The sequence below is a fragment of the Schistocerca cancellata genome, chromosome 1 (genome assembly GCF_023864275.1).
Source record: "Schistocerca cancellata isolate TAMUIC-IGC-003103 chromosome 1, iqSchCanc2.1, whole genome shotgun sequence".
NCBI lineage: Eukaryota > Metazoa > Arthropoda > Insecta > Orthoptera > Acrididae > Schistocerca > Schistocerca cancellata.
In genome coordinates this window covers 256,300,551-256,320,610 of record NC_064626.1, presented here as the reverse complement: position 1 = coordinate 256,320,610, position 20,060 = coordinate 256,300,551, and the positions used below count along the sequence as shown (strand labels likewise).

Here is a 20,060-nt window from a genome sequence, read left to right as displayed (position 1 = left end):
TAGATTCGTATGAAATGGTTCAAATGGCTCTGAGCACTATGGGACTTAACATCTGAGGTCATCAGTCCCCTAGAACTGAGAACTACTTAAACCTAACTAACATAAGGACATCACACACATCCATGCCCGAGGCAGGATTCGAACCTGCGACCGTAGCGGTCGCGCGGTCCCAGACTGAAGCGCCTAGAACCGCTCGGCCACAGCGGCCGGCAGATTCGTATCAGTGCGCACTCCGTCTCGGAAGCTGCATCGCGTTTGTGCAGTTCCCAGGAACAGCCTTGGATGCCGTATTACGTAACTCGATATGCACTTAACAATGAGTTCGCATTAGGATAAAGTGTTAATTATGGAACGACTCCAGGGATTTAGTCTCAGTTTGCGTATGTCGTATTTTGATGCGTCGCCGTAGGACAGACTTTCTACCATTACTAGCGTGACGTTTGATGAGCATTAACATCAAATGTTGGCGAGCATTCACTTTTAACATTTACATCGATAACGATTATTGAACAGTTTCGTTATCTAAGTATAATAGGGTCCGCACAATAGACTCTGAACAGCTCTGAAAGTACAATAACTGGTATGGGTAATCATTTGTCTGGAATTTTACGCTTTATAGTTTTCAGACTATAGCGAAATTTGTTATAGTAAACTGCATTAGCCGGCCGCGGTGGCCGTGCGGTTCTAGGCGCTCCAGTCCGGAGCCGCGCTGCTGCTACGGTCGCAGGTTCGAATCCTGCCTCGGGCATGGGTGTGTGTGATGTCCTTAGGTTAGTTAGGTTTAAGTAGTTCTAAGTTCTAGGGGACGATGACCACAGCAGTTGAGTACCTTAGTGTTCAGAGCCATTTTTGAAAATGCATTTTCTATGAATCCCAGGCATCATCCTATATCCTCAGAGTAATGAACTTCAGTAATCAATAACCATTAACTTTTATTCTCCATCAGAGTGGGCACAGTGAACTTTAATTGCAGGCATCACGCTTTTGCTAATTACTTTCTGGTTGCCAACATTGTAGTTAGAGAGCCTGTGTTGAGAACGGCAACAAATATAAATATAATTTTCCACCTACCACCCCACAGTACGATAACAATAATTCGAACATTATGTTACTTATCTATGAAAAGTAACTTTTTCTCCTTTGGCGTATTTGAATTTTCATCTGCAACAGCAACATTTATTAACTGTTGCTGTTACTAATAAAGAAATGTCTAAAAGCAGAGCAACTATGTGTGATATTAGAGTTTTTGTTTCAGCACAAAGTATAAACAAAATGCATTATAAGACAACCAGACAAAAAGTTTTTCATCCCAGTGCGCAAGCATAGATGAACTCGTTAAGCTTTTACAGGTGGCGCAGCGATCGGGTCACGTGCTCAACCGCGCACGCACTGCCTCTAAGTGGGCCTAAGACAGTAGTGGTCAGTGAGGAATTCATGTTTCAAGTGGTCATTGTACGTAAAGCACGAATAAATGTAAGTACATGACACAGTGTCAAAAAGGGGCAACCGTGTTTGGCCGTGCCCATGTCCATACGTTGTGAGAAGTTGCTGGATTTGTTGGTGTTTCGCGGCTGACTCTTCAGCGTGTGTAAAAGCAGGGGTGTAACACACGTAGTCACGAAACATGACGTCAGAATTGTGGTCGGACAAAGATCCTGACTGAGAGTTACCAGAGACGCGTTTCGCGGCTTGTGAATCAAAATCGCCTCCAAACCTCCAAACCCAAACGATTCATGTAATTATTTCACTAGGGGTGACTAAGTTTTGTCCGATGATCTTACCAACTCGTTGTAACAGTGCCATTTTAAAAAAGGCTGTGTCATATCGTGACAAGAGCGTAAAGCCACTCTAAGAGCAGACCTGGTCTCAATTTTGAGTGACGATGGGATGAAGACGGCACGTATTCTAATTTTTGTGTTGTCGGCCTTTTATCTAAAATGAAAGGCGAGTATTAATTTACTGCCTGCAGAGAATGGTTGTCTCGTAACTGATAAGCCTACCACCGTTTCTAGACTCGCTGTTTCGCGGCTGTTCTGATGTTTGTGTGGTAGTCATATTTTAAAATTGTATCTAAGACAGACTGTGTTAACAGTTTTTAATTTTTGTTCAATTGCGGATGACTGCGTATGGTAATATGAGAAAAAGTGGGGTAGAACAAATGTGATCTTATCTACGAGGCGTGTTTTTTTTAAGTAAAAAAAGACGTGCTAAGATATCTCAATTATTTTATTTTTACATGAAAGCCTATACGCACTGACGCCATTAGTCTGATTCTTCCTTCTTTACATTGTGTACTGAGTGTTTAAGATGCCTCCGATAATCGTTGAGTCCCGCCGACTGTGAAGTACGGCCTGTTATAAGATTTAGTGCTAAAGGCCTAAAAGAGATCGATATTCATCCTGAGAACTGTGCAGTTTACGGAGAAAACATTATGAGTGACTGAATGGTAAGAAAGTGGGTGAGACCATTTAAAGATGGCCGCACAAATGTGCATGATGAACGAACAACGGAGTGGGCGTCATTCGGTCATTAATGAAAGTTTGGTGCAGGAAGTGGACAATAAAGTGAGCGAAAACATACGCTTTACGATTTCCTTCTTGCGGGATGACTTTCCTAATGTGTCTCGTAGTGTTTTGTATGGCATTGTGACCGAGCACTCGAATTACCGAAAATTGTGCGCACGTTGGGTACCGAAAATGTTGACGGATGTGCACAAAACCAAACGTTTAGATAGTGCATTGACTTTCCTTGAGCGGTACCACAACGACAGTGATGATTTCTTAAGCCAAATTGTTACGGGCGATGAAACATGTGTGGCGTACGTCACACCAGAATCAAAGCAACAGTCCATGGAAGTTGATCAAGGGCATCGTTTTGCTGCAAGACAATGCCTGTCCGCATGTGGCGAATCAGACCAAAGATCTCAACACATCTTTTCGATGGGAAACTCTAGATCACCCTCCGTACAGCCCCGATCTTGCGCCCAGGGACTGCTACCATCTGTTCCTGCACCTGAAGAAACACCTGGGCGGTCAGCGTCTTCAAGACGATGACGAAGTCAAAGCAGTGGTGATGCAGTGGTTAACAAGTCAGGCGGCAGGCTTCTATGAGGAGGGTACAACGTTATGGTTCAAATGGCTCTGAGCACTATGGGACTTAACATCTATGGTCATCAGTCCCCTAGAACTTAGAACTACTTAAACCTAACTAACCTAAGGACATCACACAACACCCAGCCATCACGAGGCAGAGAAAATCCCTGACCCCGCCGGGAATCGAACCCGGGAACCCGGGCGTGGGAAGCGAGAACGCTACCGCACGACCACGAGATGCGGTCCACAACGTTATGACAAGTGCCTCAATATTGACGGAAATTATGTAGAAAAGTAGATTAAGGTACAGGCTTTCATGTAAAAATAAAATTATGAGATATCTTAGCACGTCTTTTTTTAATTTCAAAACGGTACTTACTTAAAAAACACGCCTCGTATTTTTCCGTGTGTCTGCATTTTAACCATGTTCATCTCAAAGGTATAAGGTGGTAAACAACTACCAAGTATTTCTAATTTTCGTTAGTTTCTGAATAAACGTAGTCCGCAGTGAGTTTTTAGAGTGACCCAATCTTATTCGGTCATGGTTACATTTAATGTAATGCAAACTCCTCATGTTTGAGCAATTTGTGTAATCTGTAACAGCTCTGAACATTACTCAAAGACACAAAAACTAATCTCTGAATACCAAAAAGACTTTTATATGAGCAGCTGCTGAGAGTCGATTTGTAGCGAGTGCTTGCAGCTCTGCTGTATTTGCAATGCTGTGCGATTGCTTACTAGAATATGCTGAAAATCATGCAAAAGGATGTAAATCAAATATATTTTAAATACACGCTGTAATGTTCGTGAGCGTTAGCTACCTTTGAGATTCGACATGGTGATCTAATGTTTGTTAAGAATGCCTTTAAGGCGACAAAGACGCCATTATCAGCACCTCACTGAATTTGCACGAGGACGTGTAATAGGACTACAGAAGCTTGGTGCTCCTTCTGTGATATTGCGATGAATTGGCAGGAATGTAGCCACTGGGAGCGGTGGTCACGAGAATATACGATCGCAAGAAGACGAGACTCCGGATGGCCAGATAGCATTACCGCGAGGGAAGACCATCGTGTACGGCGTATGGCTCTGTCGCATCATACTGTATCTGCAGCAGCAATTTGAGCAGCAGTTGGCACTACAGTGACACAACGAAGTGTTACAAATCGGTTACTTCAAGGACAACTTCGAACCAGACACCCTGTAACTTGCGTTCCACACCACTTCAAACTTCACTGGTGTCAAACGAAAGCACATTGGTGGCAGGTTGGAAGTCTTTTGAGTTTTCTGATGAAAGTAGATTCTACCTCGGTGTCAATGACGGTTAGGAGGACGCGAGTTGAGGGCTTGCACCCAACCTGTCTGCTTGCTAATCACACTGGATCCACACCTGTAGTTGTGGTCTGAGACGCGATTTTGTATGATAGCAGGAGCCCTCTTCTGGTCATCCCACGCACCCTGACTGCAAAACTGAACGTCAGTCTGGTGATTCGACCTGTTGTGCTGCCATTTGCGAACAGCATTCTAGGGGGTGTTTTCCAGCAGGATAACGCTCGCCCACATGCTCTACACTGTGTCAACATGTTGCCTTGGCCTGAACGATCACCAGATCTGCCTCCAGTCGAGCACACATGGGAATCATCAGACGAAAACTCCTACCTCATCCACAAGCAGCATTTCGTACTTACAGTGATTTATCAAGCACTTAGATTAACATCTGATCTTGCGATGTTTATCACTAAAATATATCTACATATACATCTACATCCATACTTCGCAAGCCACCTGACGGTGTGTGGCGGAGGGTACCTTGAGTACCTCTATCGGTTCTCCCTTCTATTCCAGTCTCGTATTGTTCGTGGAAAGAAGGATTGTCGGTATGCTTCTGTGTGGACTCTAATCTCTCTGATTTTATCATCATGGTCTCTTCGCGAGATATACGTTGGAGGGAGCAATATACTGCTTGAATCTTCGGTGAAGGTATTTTCTCGAAACTTCAACAAAAGCCCGTACCGAGCTACTGAGCGTCTCTCCTGCAGAGTCTTCCACTGGAGTTTCTCTATCATCTCTCATCTCCGTAACGCTTTCGCGATTACTAAATGATCCTGTAACGAAGCGCGCTGTTCTGCGTTGGATCTTCTATCAACCCTATCTGGTACGGAGCCCACACTGCTGAGCAGTGTTCAAGCAGTGGGCGAACAAGCGTACTGTAACCTACATCCTTTGTTTTCGGATTGCATTTCCTTAGGATTCTTCCAATGAATCTCAGTCTGGCATCTGCTTTACCGACGATCAACTTTATGTGATCATTCCATTTTAAATCACTCCTAATGCCTACTCCCAGATAATTTATGGAATTAACTGCTTCTAGTTGCTGACCTGCTATATTGTAGCTAAATGATAAGGGATCTTTCATTCTATGTATTCGCAGCACATTACACTTGTCTACATTGAGATTCAATTGCCATTCTCTGCACCATGCGTCAATTCGCTGCAGATCCTCCTGCATTTCAGTACAGTTTTCCATTGTTACAACCTCTCGATATACCACTGCATCATCCGCAAAAAGCCTCAGTGAACTTCCAATGTCATCCACAAGATCATTTATGTATATTGTGAATAGCAACAGTCCTACGACACTCCCCTGCGGCACACCTGAAATCACTCTTACTTCGGAAGACTTCTCTCCATTGAGAATGACATGCTGCGTTCTGTTATCTAGGAACTCTTCAATCCAATCACACAATTGGTCTGATAGTCCATATGCTCTTACTTTGTTCATTAAACGACTGTGGGGAACTGTATCGAACGCCTTGCGGAAGTCAAGAAACACGGCATCTACCTGGGAACCAGTGTCTATGGCCCTCTGAGTCTCGTGGACGAATAGCGTGAGCTGGGTTTCACACGACCGTCTTTTTCGAAACCCATGCTGATTCCTACAGAGTAGACTTCTAGTCTCCAGAAAAGTAATTATACTCGAACATAATACGTGTTCCAAAATTTTACAACTGATCGACGTTAGAGATATGGGTCTATAGTTCTACACATCTGTTCTACGTCCCTTCTTGAAAACGGGGATGACCTGTGCCCTTTTCCAATCCTTTGGAACGCTACGCTCTTCTAGAGACCTACGGTACACCGCTGCAAGAAGGGGAGCAAGTTCCTTCGCGTACTGTGTGTAAAATCGAACTGGTATCACATATATAAAACTTTAACGTCGTGTTTGTAGGTGACGATGTTGCCTATCATAGGCTGGCGTAACAGCAAGGAGTGGCTCTTGTTATGAATGACTTTTACGTTAGCCACCTTGCGCAAAGAAAGTGTTTTCGGTGCGCAGGTGTCGAGTGAGAGCGTGGTGCGGGCGTACGGCGAGCGCGTCAGCGTTGTGCAGCCCATGCTGAACGCCGTGGTGGAGCACAGGCTGGAGGAGGCGCTGGAGGAGGCGCGCCACGTTGACCAGCTGGTGGCCCGCGGCGACGCCCCGCCAGCACACGAGCAGCCGCTGCTCGGCGTGCCCTTCACCGTCAAGGGCAGTCTCGCCGTCAAGGGTAAGGCCACGGACCGCACTCACACCTAGCCAGCTTCGTCGTAAGGGCAACTGCCGGCAAACAAGATTATCGGATGGTGGGCAGCGGGGACAGCAGGCACGCCTGCCGTTCTTGGCAAACTGTGAGAGAGCTCGGCAAGTTGGCCGGTCGGGGTGGCCGAGCGGTTCTAGGCGCCACACTCTGGAACTGCGTGACCGCTACGGTCGCAGGTAAGAATCCTGCCTCGGGCATGGATGTGTGTGATGTCCGTAGGTTAGTTAGGTTCTAAGTTCTAGGGGACTGATGACCTCAGAAGCTGTGTCCCATAGTGCTCAGAGCCATTTGAACCATTTTTGCGGCAAGTTGTTTGTTGGCGAAATGCCTGTTTGAAGTGCAACTGTTTGTCTTTAGTCCTTTGACTGGTTTGATGCGGCCCTCAACTAATTCCTCTTCTGTGCTAACCTCTGCCGGCCGGAGTGGCCGAGCGGTTCTAGCCGCTACACTCTGGAACTGCGCGACCGCTACGGTCGCAGATTAGAATCCTGCCTCGGGCATGGATGTGTGTGATGTCCTTAGATTAGTTAGGTTTAAGTAGTTCTAAGTTCTAGGGGACTGATGACCTCAGATGTTAAGTCCCATAGTGCTCAGAGCCGTTTGAACCATAGCTAACCTCTTCATTCGAGAGTAACAGCTGCAACTTACGTCCTCAAGTATTTGCTGGATGTATTCCAGTCTCTGTCTTCCTCAACAGTTTTTTCCTTCTACACCTCCCTGTTGTACCATGGGAGTCATTTCCTCATGTCTTAACAGATATCCTATCATAGTGTCCCTTATCCTTTCCTCTCCGATTCTGTGCAAAACCTCGTCATTCATTATCAGTCCGCCTAATTTTCTGTATTCGTCTGTGGCACTACGTCTCAAATGCTTCGATTCTCTTCTCTTCCGGTTTTCCCACAGTCCATGTTTCACTATCACACAATGCTGTACTCCCGACGTACGTTCTCACAAATTTATTCCTCAAATTAAGGCCTATATTTGAGACTAGTAGACATCTCTTGGCCAGGAAAAATGGTTCAAATGGCTCTGAGCACTATGGGACTTAACTTCTGAGGTCTTCAGTCCCCTAGACTTAGAACTACTTAAGCCTGAGAGCATCACACACATCCATGGCCGAGGCAGGATTCGAACCTGCGAGCGTAGCAGTCACGCGGTTCCGGACTGAAACGCCTAGAACCGCTCGTCCACAGCGGCCGGCTCTTGGCCAGGAATGTCCTTTATGCCGTTGCTAGTGTCCTTTTGATGTTCTCCTTGCTCCGTCCCGTCACTGGTTATATTGCTGACTAAGTAGCAGAATCCCTTAACTTCAGCTACACCGTGAGTATCAATCCTGACGTTAAGTTTCCCGCTGTTCTCATTTATGCTACTTCTCATTACATTTATCTTTCTTAGATTTACTCTCAGCCCATATTCTGTACTCATTACTGTTCATTCAATTCTTCACATCATGTAATTCTCTTCTCTTTCACTCAGGATAGCCATGTCATCAGCAAATCGTATCACTGATATCCTTTCACCCTGAATTTTAATTTCACTCCTGAACCTTTCTTTTATTTCCATTATTGCTTCTTCGAGGCTCTGACTAAACAGTAGGGGCGAAAGACTACAGCCTTGTCTTACACCCGTCTTAATCCGAGCACTTCGTTCTTGGTCGCCCACTCTTATTATTCCCTCTTGGTTCTAGTACACATTGTACATTACCCGTCTCTCCCTACAGGTTACACCTATTTTTCTCAGAATTTCGAACATCTTGCACCATTTTACATTGTCGAACGCTTTTTCTAGGTCGACAAATCCAGTGAACCTGTCTTGATTTTTCTTTAGTTTTGCTTCTGTTATCAACTGCAACGTCAGAATTGCCTCTCTCGTGCCTTTACCTTTCCAAAAGTGAAACTGATCGTCATCTAACACATCCTCAATTTTCTTTTCCAATCTTTTGTATGTTATTCTTGTAAGCAACTTGGATGCATGAGCTGTTAAGTTCATTGTGCAGTAATTCTCGCACTTTTCAGCTCTTTCTGTATTCGGAAATTTGTGGATGATGCTTTTCCGAAAGTCAGATGGTATGTCGCCAGACTCTTACATTCTACACACCAACGTGAATAATCGTTTTGTTGCCACTTCCCCCAGTGATTTTAGAAATTCTAATGAAATGTTATCTATACCTTCTGCCTTATTTGATCTTAAGTCCTCCAAAGCTCTTTTACATTCTGATTCTAATACTGGATCCCCTACCTCTTCTAAATCGACTACTGTTTCAACTTCTATCACATCAGACAAATGTTTCTCCTCATAGAGGCTTTCAAAGTATTCTTTCCACTTATCCGCTCTCTCCTCTGCATTTAACAGTGGAATTCGCGTTGCTTTCTTAATGCTGTCATCCTTGCTTTTAATGTCACCGAAAGTTGTTTTGACTTTCCTCTATGCTGAGTCTGTCCGTCCGACAATCATTTCTTTTTCAATTTCTTCACATTTTTCCTGCAGCCATTTCGTCTTAGCTTTCCTTCACTTCCTATTTATTTCATTCCCCAGTAAATTGTATTTCTCTATTCCTGAGTTTCCCAGGACATTTTTATACCTCCTTCTTTCATCGATTTATTGAAGTATTTCTTCTGTTACCCATGGCTTCTTCGCAGTTACCTTCTTTGTACCTATGTTTTCCTTCCAAATTTCTGTGATGGCCCTTTTTAGAGATGTCCATTCCTCTTCAACTGTACTGCCTACTGAGCTATTGCTTATTGCTGTATCTATAGTCTTATAGAACTTCAACCGTATCTCGTCATTCCTTAGTATTTCTGTATCCCACGTTTTTGCGTATTGATTCTTCCTGACTAATGTCTTAAACTTTAGCCTACTCTTCATCACACTATATTGTATGTGAGTCTATATCTGCTCCTGGGTACGCCTTACAATCCAGTATCTGATTTTGGAATCTCTGTCTGACCATGAAGTAATCTAATTGAAATCTTCCCGTATCACCCGACCTTTTCGAAGTATACCTCCTCCTCTCGGATTCTTGAACAGAAAAAATGGTTCAAATGGCTCTGAACACTATGGGACTTAGCATCTGAGCTCATCAGTCCCATAGAACTTAGAACTACTCACACCTAACTAACATAAGGACATTACACACATCCATGCCCGAGGCAGAATTCGAACCTGCGACAGTAGCGGTCACGCGTTTCCAAACTAAAGCGCCTAGAACCGCTCGGCCACACCGGCCGGCTCTTGAACAGAGTATTGGGCTATTACTAGCTGAAACTTGTTACAGAACTGAATTAGTCTTTCACTTCTCTCATTCCTTTTCCCAAGCCCATATTCTCCTGTAACCTTTTCTTCTACTCCTTCTCCTACAACTGCATACCAGTCTCCCATGACTATTAGATTTTTATATCCCTTTACATACTGTATTACCCTTTCAATATCCTCATACACTTTCTCTATCTCTTAATCTTCAGCATGCGACATCGGCATGTATACCTGAACTATCGTTGCCGGTGCCGGTTTCTGTCGATTCTGATAGGAACAACCCTATCGCTGAACTGTTCACTGTAACACACTCTCTGCCCTATCTTCCTGCTCATAAAGAATCCTACTCCCATTATACCATTTCCTGCTGCTGTTGATATTACCCTACACTCATCTGACGAGAAATCCTTGTCTTCTTTCCACTTCACATCACTGACCAGTACTATATTTAGATTGAGCCTTTGCATTTCCCTTTTCAGATTTTCTAGTTTTTCCTACCTCGTTCAAGCTTCTGACATTCTACGCCCCGATTCGTAGAACGTTATGCTTTCGTTAATCATTCACTGTTTTTCTCATGGTAACCTCCCCCTTGGCAGTCCCCTACCGGAGATCCGAACGAGGAACTATTCCTGTATCTTTTACCAATGGAGAGATCATCATGACACTTCCTCAGTTATAGGCCACATGTCCTGTGGATACAAGTTACGTGTCTTTAATGCAGTGGTTTCCATTGTCTTCTGCATCCTCATGCCGTTGATCATAGCTGATTCTTCCGCCTTTAGGGGCAATTTCCCACCCCTAGGACAAGAGAGTGCCCTGAACCTCTGTCCGCTCCTCCGCCCTCTTTGACACGGCCGTTGGCAGACTGAGGGGTGACTGACTATGCCGGATGTCTTCGGCCGCCAATGCTGATCATTAATCAAAATTTAAGCAGTGGTGGGATTCGAACCCGGAACTGTAGATGTTTTGATTATTTTGTTTTTCATTTTGTTCGTTAGCGTTCGTTATATTTGTTCGGGACGGACGTACCATGACGCTTGTTCAGTTTCTTCGGTGATCCATTAACTCAGCTTTTTAATTACAGGGGGCAGCTAACCCTCTAACACGCAGAGCTACCGTGCCGGAAAGTAGAATCAAGGACGCTAGCCCAGGATCACGGGTACCGTGGTGTTTGGCGTCGCAATTATTAATGCTCTCAAAATACAACCATGAACTTTTCGTACGTTGTTTTAGTCTCCATCCCGATGACAGTCCGAAGGCTGGCATGGTACCATACTGTGGGGCAACGAGCTGCAAGTTAAGACGTGTGCTGGAGAGACATAGACTGAGACCAGCGTTCTTGCCTGCCCCCAAGATACGAGATATCTGAGTCTGAGCCCTGTTAAAGACGACATAGCTCTTCTCGTTCCCGGTGTGTGTGTGTGTGTGTGTGTGTGTGTGTGTGTGTGTGTGTGTGTGTGCGGGTGCCTGTGCGTATGTGGTGTCCCTTGCGACTGCGGCAGAATCTAAAACAATCGACACAGCTGTGGAGCGTTGTACCGAACACAAGCGACCTATTAGCAAAGGGAGCTCGACAAGTAAGCCATAGCCGAGCGTTACCTCCAAAACGGACACAAAGGGGAGAGTCTTGGCTCGTGCATCAACATACTGGGATTCAGTTATACACTGAGGCGACAAACGTAATGGGATACACTTTTATAGACGGCGGCAATATGGCGTACAGAAGGTATAAAAGAGCAGTGCACTGGCGGAGCTTTCATTTGTAGGCAGATGATTGATGTGAAAAGGTGTCCGATGCCATTAAGGCCGCACGACTTTAATCGCGTAATGGTAGTTCGACCTAGTCGCATGGTTGACTTCCATTTTACCGCAAGTAAACGTTGCTCCCTCCAAAACATCATCTCCACCTTGTTAGGCTTCACAGTCTTCATTACATTTGGTAGACCCTTCCTCTTTTTAGTGCCTACAATCAAGGTTTCAGTCTACCACACGTAGTCCAACGAAGCAGGGCTTGTGTAGAGCCAGTCCATGTAAATGCAGTGTGCTTTACCAAAATAACCTTCACAAAGGTCCCAATTACAGACGAGGCACAGTTATTTACATTTTTTGCTTTAACTGTGTAAATTTCACAATTCAGAGCATAACCTGTTGTTAAGTCGCTCAGTAAATAAAGTTTGATTCTGTATTTATTTGGTTTGTTCTTCATATAAACTCTAAATGTTATTCTGCGTCTGACAGAGCACATTTATTCATCGATGGTTAGATTCGAATGTTGTTCTTAAACTTTGTGAGAAAAGAACTGAGGAAAGGCCTAATTTTGTGCAGTGGATCTTGTCTCGACTGACCTAGCTTTAAGAATTTCGTGTTGTCACTCAAATATAGCATTAAAAATGGAAGGTAATCTGTCTGTACTCATAAGTCTGCTTGCTATGGAGTATTTAGAAATGCATTCTTTGACCAACGTCACTTATTTTTGGCAATTTCTCTACAGTCTTACGTAAAATAATAGAGAAAAGCAGATATGTTTCATGTACTTTTACTGTTGACCATCAATGCCACATGGAATTTTTCTTCATAATCTTCTTATTCAATTCTTGAATTTACACTTCTGCATACCATTTTGTATCAGTTTGTGAGTTTTTATTGTCACATTATTAAAAAATGCTGAGAAACATTCAAATTCAGCACAGTTTTCATCCAGTTGTAAAGTTACATCACTAACACTATTGAACACTGGTAAATCAGGCTGGTTGTCAACTCTGGCCTAGTTGCTCCCATCAGTAATCACATTTTGTGATGTATGAGGAGAAGCAGCAGTATTAGGACTCTCAGCTTCATCTGTCCATGAATAAATAAATACACATATAAGCAGCTAAAAGAAGAGTATAAAATATTTTGAGGCAATGTTTGCTTTTATGGTAATGTGTATACTATTCGTAAAAGCGTTTTTCAATAATATTAATCTGTTTTAGTTACCTGAACTGTTGGTATTTTTGCAAAATACGTCTAAAGGTTCATAATCAACATCCACATCAGAGTTTTTTTCCTCCGATCTGGAAGAACCGTCAAAGACACCCATGATCTTGACTCAGCACAAACACGCAAAGTGGTCTCCCCTCAACGACTTCATTCGTATTAACAGGGTATCTAGAACACCACTAGGACTTCCACATGTGTGAACAGGCAGACGTAACTCTGAAACATTTTCGAGAAAATCGAGTCTGAAAATTTTAGGCGCGCTTACACACTTTGTGTGGTAGCTAATACGCAACGTGTCTGTAGCGGAGCGAGTAAGCGCTTAATGTCCTAAGCGTGAAGGAAGGAAGAGGTAAGCATGGTTGGGTGTAACGTCTCGTCGACGTCTATGTCATTGGAGACGGACCACAAGGTCGAAACGTGGCAAGGATGGAGAGGGAAATCAGCCGTGCGCTTTCAAACGAACCAACCCGCCATTTACCTACAGCGATTCAGGGAAACCACGGAAAATCTAAATCTGGATGGCCGGAAGCGGGTTTATACCGTTGTCCTCCCGAATGTGAATCGAGTGTGCTAACTTACGGGCGAGGGCTATAGGTCGAATTTCGCTGCCGATACTATTTTCTTTGTAGGTTATTATCATCTGCACTAACATTCGGTGCTATGCTTCGATATGCGCGATACGCCGCGAAAGTGCGTGACAGCCGAGAACCGTTTATGAATGCAAACCAAGTTTGTTTTACAAGACACAATTTAGAAAAAAAAAAGAAAAAAAAGCCGGCCGGAGTGGCCGTGTGGTTCTAGGTGCTACAGTCTGGAACCGAGCGGCCGCTACGGTCGCAGGTTCGAATCCTGCCTCGGGCATGGATGTGTGTGATGTCCTTAGGTTAGTTAGGTTTAATTAGTTCTAAGTTCTAGGCGACTGATGACCTCAGAAGTTAAGTCGCATAGTGCTCAGAGCCATTTGAAAAAAAAAAAAACTGATCGACATTCAAAAATACTGCGTTTCTTACATCTGCCATGCGTCCCGATAGTTATTGTTCATTACATTCCGACGATCGGTATCATCATTCGTTCCACAAATGTAGATACAGTAATGTGAATAAAATGAGTACACTGATTTGACTGAAAGTTCTCGTGTATAATTTTTTCATTTCAAATATCTTTAGAAAACTTGTTCTCCTTTTTTTTTAAAGATTAGGAAAATAGTAAATGAATGATTATTGATACTTTCTACCCTTGTAATAAATATGTTGTTAGTATTACTTGGGAATGAAAAATACACGCAGCGAGATTCCATCTAGAGATCTTGTGCATATGATGTTGTTGTTGTTGTTGTGGTCTTCAGTCCTGAGACTGGTTTGATGCAGCTCTCCATGCTACTCTATCCTGTGCAAGCTTCTTCATCTCCCAGTATCTACTGCAACCTACATCCTTTTGAATCTGCTTAGTGTATTCATCTCTTGGTCTCCCTCTACGATTTTTACCCTCCACACTGCCCTCCAATGCTAAATTGGTGATCCCTTGATGCCTCAAAACATGTCCTACCAACCGATCCCTTCTTCTAGTTAAGTTGTGCCACAAACTTCTCTTCTCCCCAATCCTATTCAATGATATGCATATGATACGAAGCGCTTACTATCACTTTTGTATCCCGCCTGGATAGGTGGCGCGTGGGTCTGCTGTAATATAGGCCGAGAGTGAAGGAAGCGAGTAGGGGCAGGAGAGGTGAAGCACTTCGGTACTGCATGTAACTTTAACACATTTTACTAGAGTCAAAAAACACAAGTAAATATCAAAGACATACACAACTTTGGCTAGGATGAGCACGTAGGTGTGAATCCGTAGTCCATGTCTAATCTAATACAAAGTCTCAGTAGCAAGCTAGCACATTCGGTAGTAGAAGCGATCTTTTCAGGCAGTCTGCTCTTAATGAGAATCGAAATCGAGACGGCACTCGCTGAGCTCCACAGCGTCGGCCAGAGGGCGCTGTGGTCGGCGTAGTCAGTCTTCTCTCGTAGTGCCAACTTGCGAGAGCGTGCACCTACGTTGTGGCATCGTAACTATCGACGCCACAAGCCAGGCTGCGGATTCCTTGAACACTGGTGCCCTTACAAAGCTTACAGCATAAGCACGCCTTTGATTTTCAAACTCGTCTTACAAGATCCCCTCGCTTCTAAACTGATACTGTTACTACTCAGCTTAGCCGCGAGTCGGTAGAGAGTGGTATATGTGACGTACAGTATAACTGGTCAGCATTTCCACCCGGAATTTGCGAGTGTAAGTCGGACCTTCCTTGATCCGTCTTGATGGGTCGTGTCGTCGGATTTCCTCCTACCTGTGCGCGGTGCAGCTCTCGTAAATGTCGTCCCGTGCAGATTCTTCATTGGCGCATTGGATGTTTCTGTCGGTGGAAGCTAATTATCTGAAATTGCTGTCGATCAACTTTGGGGTATCTATTTACTCGAAATTAACGTTCAGAATGTCGTAATATCATTTTTATTCCTATTAGATCAGCAGTGAAACACTCATGTCACAAACTACTCGTAACCGAGAGCATGGCTACCATCGAACAAGATAGGAATAGTTCTTAACGCCGACTGCCGACTTTGGCCTGCAGTCCGTATCTCTTACTAGTTTCGTCACAGGTCTTGGATTTCCGATCAAATTCGTACTTACTAAGATATGCATTTGTTAATGAACGGGTGTGAATTTTAACGAGGCAAAATTATGATAAATAGCTTTAAACATCCAGAGGCTCCTCCTAGTATTCAAGTTGTCATAAATGACTTTAATTGTTAAATATAAATAAACGAAATCGGTGACTTTGACGCCAAGATGGCGGTACTTCCCGTCATGTATATTTCCCAGGCTGACGCTTGTTGCTACGGTCCAGCGCCGAGCCCCACCCCACTACGAGCGAATATGGTCGCTTCGTCACCTAGCCAACCAGCGTGGGAAATGCTCTCCGACTACAGCACTTGCTAACTATCGTGAATACATCAATAAGAGACAATTTATTAAAACTGGTAAAAATGTCTTCCTCACGTAAGAGGCACCTTACAGTCTTTCTCAGAAACGGGTGAAACGTGCATTTTCCTATTTACGTATGTAAGGCCCTAGTCGTGGTCTACGCATTCTGTCAGTATGAATCCAATTGGTGAGGGGGAGTTCGTACGGCCCCCTCATAGATGTAGATGTCCGTCGATCTAGCCGGAGATGTGGTTCCTCTCAGTCGGCTGGTACTTCGATCGGCAGTGCAGTACAGCGGCTTCGGTGATATCTTCTCGGAGACTCTGCTATAGCGGTTGCCATTAGCAGCGGCCGAAGACTGGTCTGCGTTCGACCGGCCGGGCTTATATAGTGAACTGGAGCCAACAGGAACCCGGCGTAGGAATCCGTGGCCGGATATGTCGCGGCGACCTCTGCAAGGAAAGTTTCCTATTAATCGACTGGAATCTTCGGCGTGTTTACCTGATTTCTTCGCCTGTTTGGCTGTTTGTTTGTTTCCCTCATAGCGAGGCTGTTATGCGATGCTGCCTGCCATTTAGGGGAACCCGATGGCAGACAGTACAGTTTCGTCTTATTGGAAAGCGCGGGAAACAAGGCAACATAGGGCATACGGGCTCCGTTTGCGAGAATGTATTGCGTACGGACTTAGGGCGGAATGTGCTGACCGAGAGCAGTGGCTTTTGCGTATTTCCTCAGGGCTAACAGAGAAAAGCAACACTGCGTGAAATAACTGCAGAAATCGAAGTGGAACGTACGGCGAACGTATTCGCTGAAGGTGAAGCGTGGCACGAAAAGCGGCGTGTTGAACCGCTTCCAGCTAGAAGTAACGATAAAAGAAACAAACGCGGGACTCGGCAGCGTGCTATGGTTTTGTGCAGGGCTGTGCCACGCGTGCGCCAACGTGTCGCGGGCGGGCGTGCGCGCCGAGCAGGACGCGCTGGTGGTGCGGCAGCTGCGCGCCGCGGGCGCCATCCCGCTGCTAGTGTCCACCACGCCCGAGTACTGCCTCTTCTTCGAGACCTACTCGCAGCTGCACGGCGTCACCAGGAACCCCTACGACACGCGCCGCACGCCCGGCGGCTCCTCTGGCGGAGAGGTGAGTGTTCCTCACAGATTTACGTCTGTATCTACGCCTACAGACATACTCCGCCAAGTCACCGTACAGTACGTGGCGGAGGGTACGGCAATTAAAAGAGAGAGAGGGATATAGATAGTGAAAGGGATTTACGAGTGTATGATTAATTCCTACCAAATATCTACCAAACAATAAAACACCTGATTTGGAATAACGAAGTTTCAGAAAAAGCGAAACTCCTTATCTATAAGAATTATTACTTCCCTATTGTCACCTATGGTGGAGAAACATGGACAATGACAGAAAGAGACTGGAGCAGACTGCAAGCAGGGGAAATGAAATTTCTCAGAGCAGTTAAAGGTAAAAACAAGAATGAACAGAGTAAGGAATGTAGAGATTAGAAAGGACCTTAAACAAGACAATATGAGAGAAGAAATTGAAAAAGAAAAGAGATTGAGATCGTATGGGCATGTTAAGGCGATGCATGGGCAGTTTTTGTTGTGGTCTTCAGTCCTGAGACTCGTTTGATGCAGCTCTCCATGCTACTCTATCCTGTGCAAGCTTCTTCATCTCCCAGTACCTACTGCAGCCTACATCCTTCTGAATCTGCTTAGTGTATTCATCTCTTGGTCTCCCTCTACGATTTCTATCCTCCACGCTGCCCTCCAAAGCTAAATTTGTGATCCCTTGATGCCACAGAACATGTCCTAACAACCGGTCCCTTCTTCTTGTCAGGTTGTGCCACAAACTTCTCTTCTCCCCAATCCTATTCAACACCTCCTCATTAGTTATGTGATCTACCCATCTAATCTTCAGCATTCTTCTGTAGCACCACATTTCGAAAGCTTCTATTCTCTTCTTGTCTAAACTATTTATCGTCCATGTTTCACTTCCATACATGGCTACACTCCATACAAATACTTTCACAAACGACTTCCTGACACTTAAATCTATACGCGATGTTAACAAATTTCTCTTCTTCAGAAACGCTTTCCTTCCTATTGCCAGTCTACATTTTATATCCTCTCTACTTCGACCATCATCAGTTATTTTGCTCCCCAAATAGCAAAACTCCTTTACTACTTTAAGTGTCTCATTTCCTAGTCTAATACCCTCAACATACCCGACTTAATTCGACTACATTCCATTATCCTCGCTTTGCTTTTGTTGATGTTCATCTTATATCCTCCCTTCAAGACACTATCCATTCCGTTCAACTGCTCTTCCAAGTCCTTTGCTGTCTCTGACAGAATTACAATGTCATCGGCGAACCTAAAAGTTTTTATTTCTTCTCCATGTATTTTAATACCTAGTCCGAATTTTTCTTTTGTTTCCTTCACTGCTTGCTCAATATACAGATTGAATAACACCGGGGAGAGGCTACAACCCTGTCTCACTCCATTCCCAACCACTGCTTCCCTTTCACGCCCCTCAACTCTTATAACTGCCATTTGGTTTCTATACAAATTGTAAATCGTCTTTCGCTCCCTGTATTTTACCCCTGCCACCTTCAGAATTTGAAAGAGAGTATTCCAGTCAACATTGTCAAAAGCTTTCTCTAAGTCCACAAATGCTAGAAACGTAGGTTCGCCTTTCCTTAATCTAGCTTCTAAGATAAGACGTAGGGTCAGTATTGCTTCACGTGTTCCAATATTTCTACGGAATCCAAACTGATCTTCCCCAAGGTCGGCTTCTACTAGTTTTTCCGTTCGTCTGTAAAGAATTCGCGTTAGTATTTTGCATCCGTGACTTATTAAACTGATAGTTCGGTAATTTTCACATCTGTTAACACCTGCTTTCTTTGGGATTGGAATTATTATATTCTTCTTGAAGTCTGAGGGTATTTCGCCTGTCTCATACGTCTTGCTCACCAGATGGTAGAGTTTTGTCAGGACTGGCTCTCCCAAGGCCGTCAGTAGTTCTAATGGAATGTTGTCTACTCGCGGGGCCTTGTTTCGACTCAGGTCTTTCAGTGCTCTGTCAAACTCTTCACGCAGTATCATATCTCCCATTTCATCTTCATCCACATCCTCTTCCATTTCCATAATATTTAGTACATCGCCCTTGTATAGACCCTCTATATACTCCTTCCACCTTTCTGCTTTCCCTTCTTTGCTTAGAACTGGGTTTCCATCTGAGCTCTTGATATTCATACAAGTGGTTCTCTTTTCTCCAAAGGTCTCTTTAATTTTCCTGTAGGCAGTATCTATCTTACCCCTAGTGAGATAAGCCTCTACATCCTTACATTTGTCCTCTAGCCATCCCTGCTTAGTCATTTTGCACTTCCTGTCGATCTCATTTTTGAGACGTTTGTATTCCTTTTTGCCTGCTTGATTTACAGCATTTTTATATTTTCTCCTTTCATCAATTAAATTCAATATTTCTTCTGTTACCCAAGGATTTCTACTAGCCCTCGTCTTTTTACCTACTTGATCCTCTGCTGCCTTCACTACTTCATCCCTCAAAGCTACCCATTCTTCTTCTACTGTATTTCTTTTCCCCATTTGTGACAATTGTTCCCTTATGTTCTTCCTGAAACTCTGTACAACCTCTGGTTTAGTCAGTTTATCCAGGTCCCATCTCCTTAAATTCTCACCTTTTTGCAGTTATGATGGTATGGGCATGTTAAGAGGATGCATGGGCAGAGACTCCCCAAAATTATGGAAGAACTTAAGGTGGATGGGAAAAGACCTAGAGGGCGCCCAAGAACACGGTGGAAAATGGGAGTGAGAATATCTGTAGAAAGGAGTGGTGTGACCTGGCAGCAAGTGGAGGAAGAAAAGTGGTGGGAGGAGCGAGCCAAATGGAGAGGGCTCGTCAGCGCCCAGACCCGGCAGTAGCTGGAGCGGGATTCGGATATAGATAGATGATAAATTACTTCCCTCAAAAATTTCCTCCCCTCATACCTGCTCTGAGTTACCACAGATGACGTGTCAGTGATGTCATTTGTATTAAGACTGTGGAACTCGCGATGTGCCTAGTTTCTTCCACAGCGCTGAATTGAAAGCGTAAGCTCAGAAAAATGTTCTTCTATAGTTGTTGACCCCTGAGCAGAAAACAGCACATAGCTTG

At 44.3% G+C, this 20,060-nt stretch overlaps 1 protein-coding gene across 5 annotated transcripts in view; it reads left to right on the top strand.

Annotated features, from left to right (window-relative positions):
* LOC126159422 (fatty-acid amide hydrolase 2-A-like) overlaps positions 1–20,060 on the top strand; it is a 193,262-nt gene that overhangs the window by 103,769 nt on the left and 69,433 nt on the right. For all 5 annotated transcript variants that reach the window (XM_049916571.1, XM_049916536.1, XM_049916564.1 and 2 more), the window contains 2 exons: positions 6,430–6,640; positions 16,792–17,009. In XM_049916571.1, the coding sequence (XP_049772528.1) occupies positions 6,430–6,640; positions 16,792–17,009 (429 nt within the window). The remainder of the gene's footprint in view (positions 1–6,429; positions 6,641–16,791; positions 17,010–20,060) is intronic.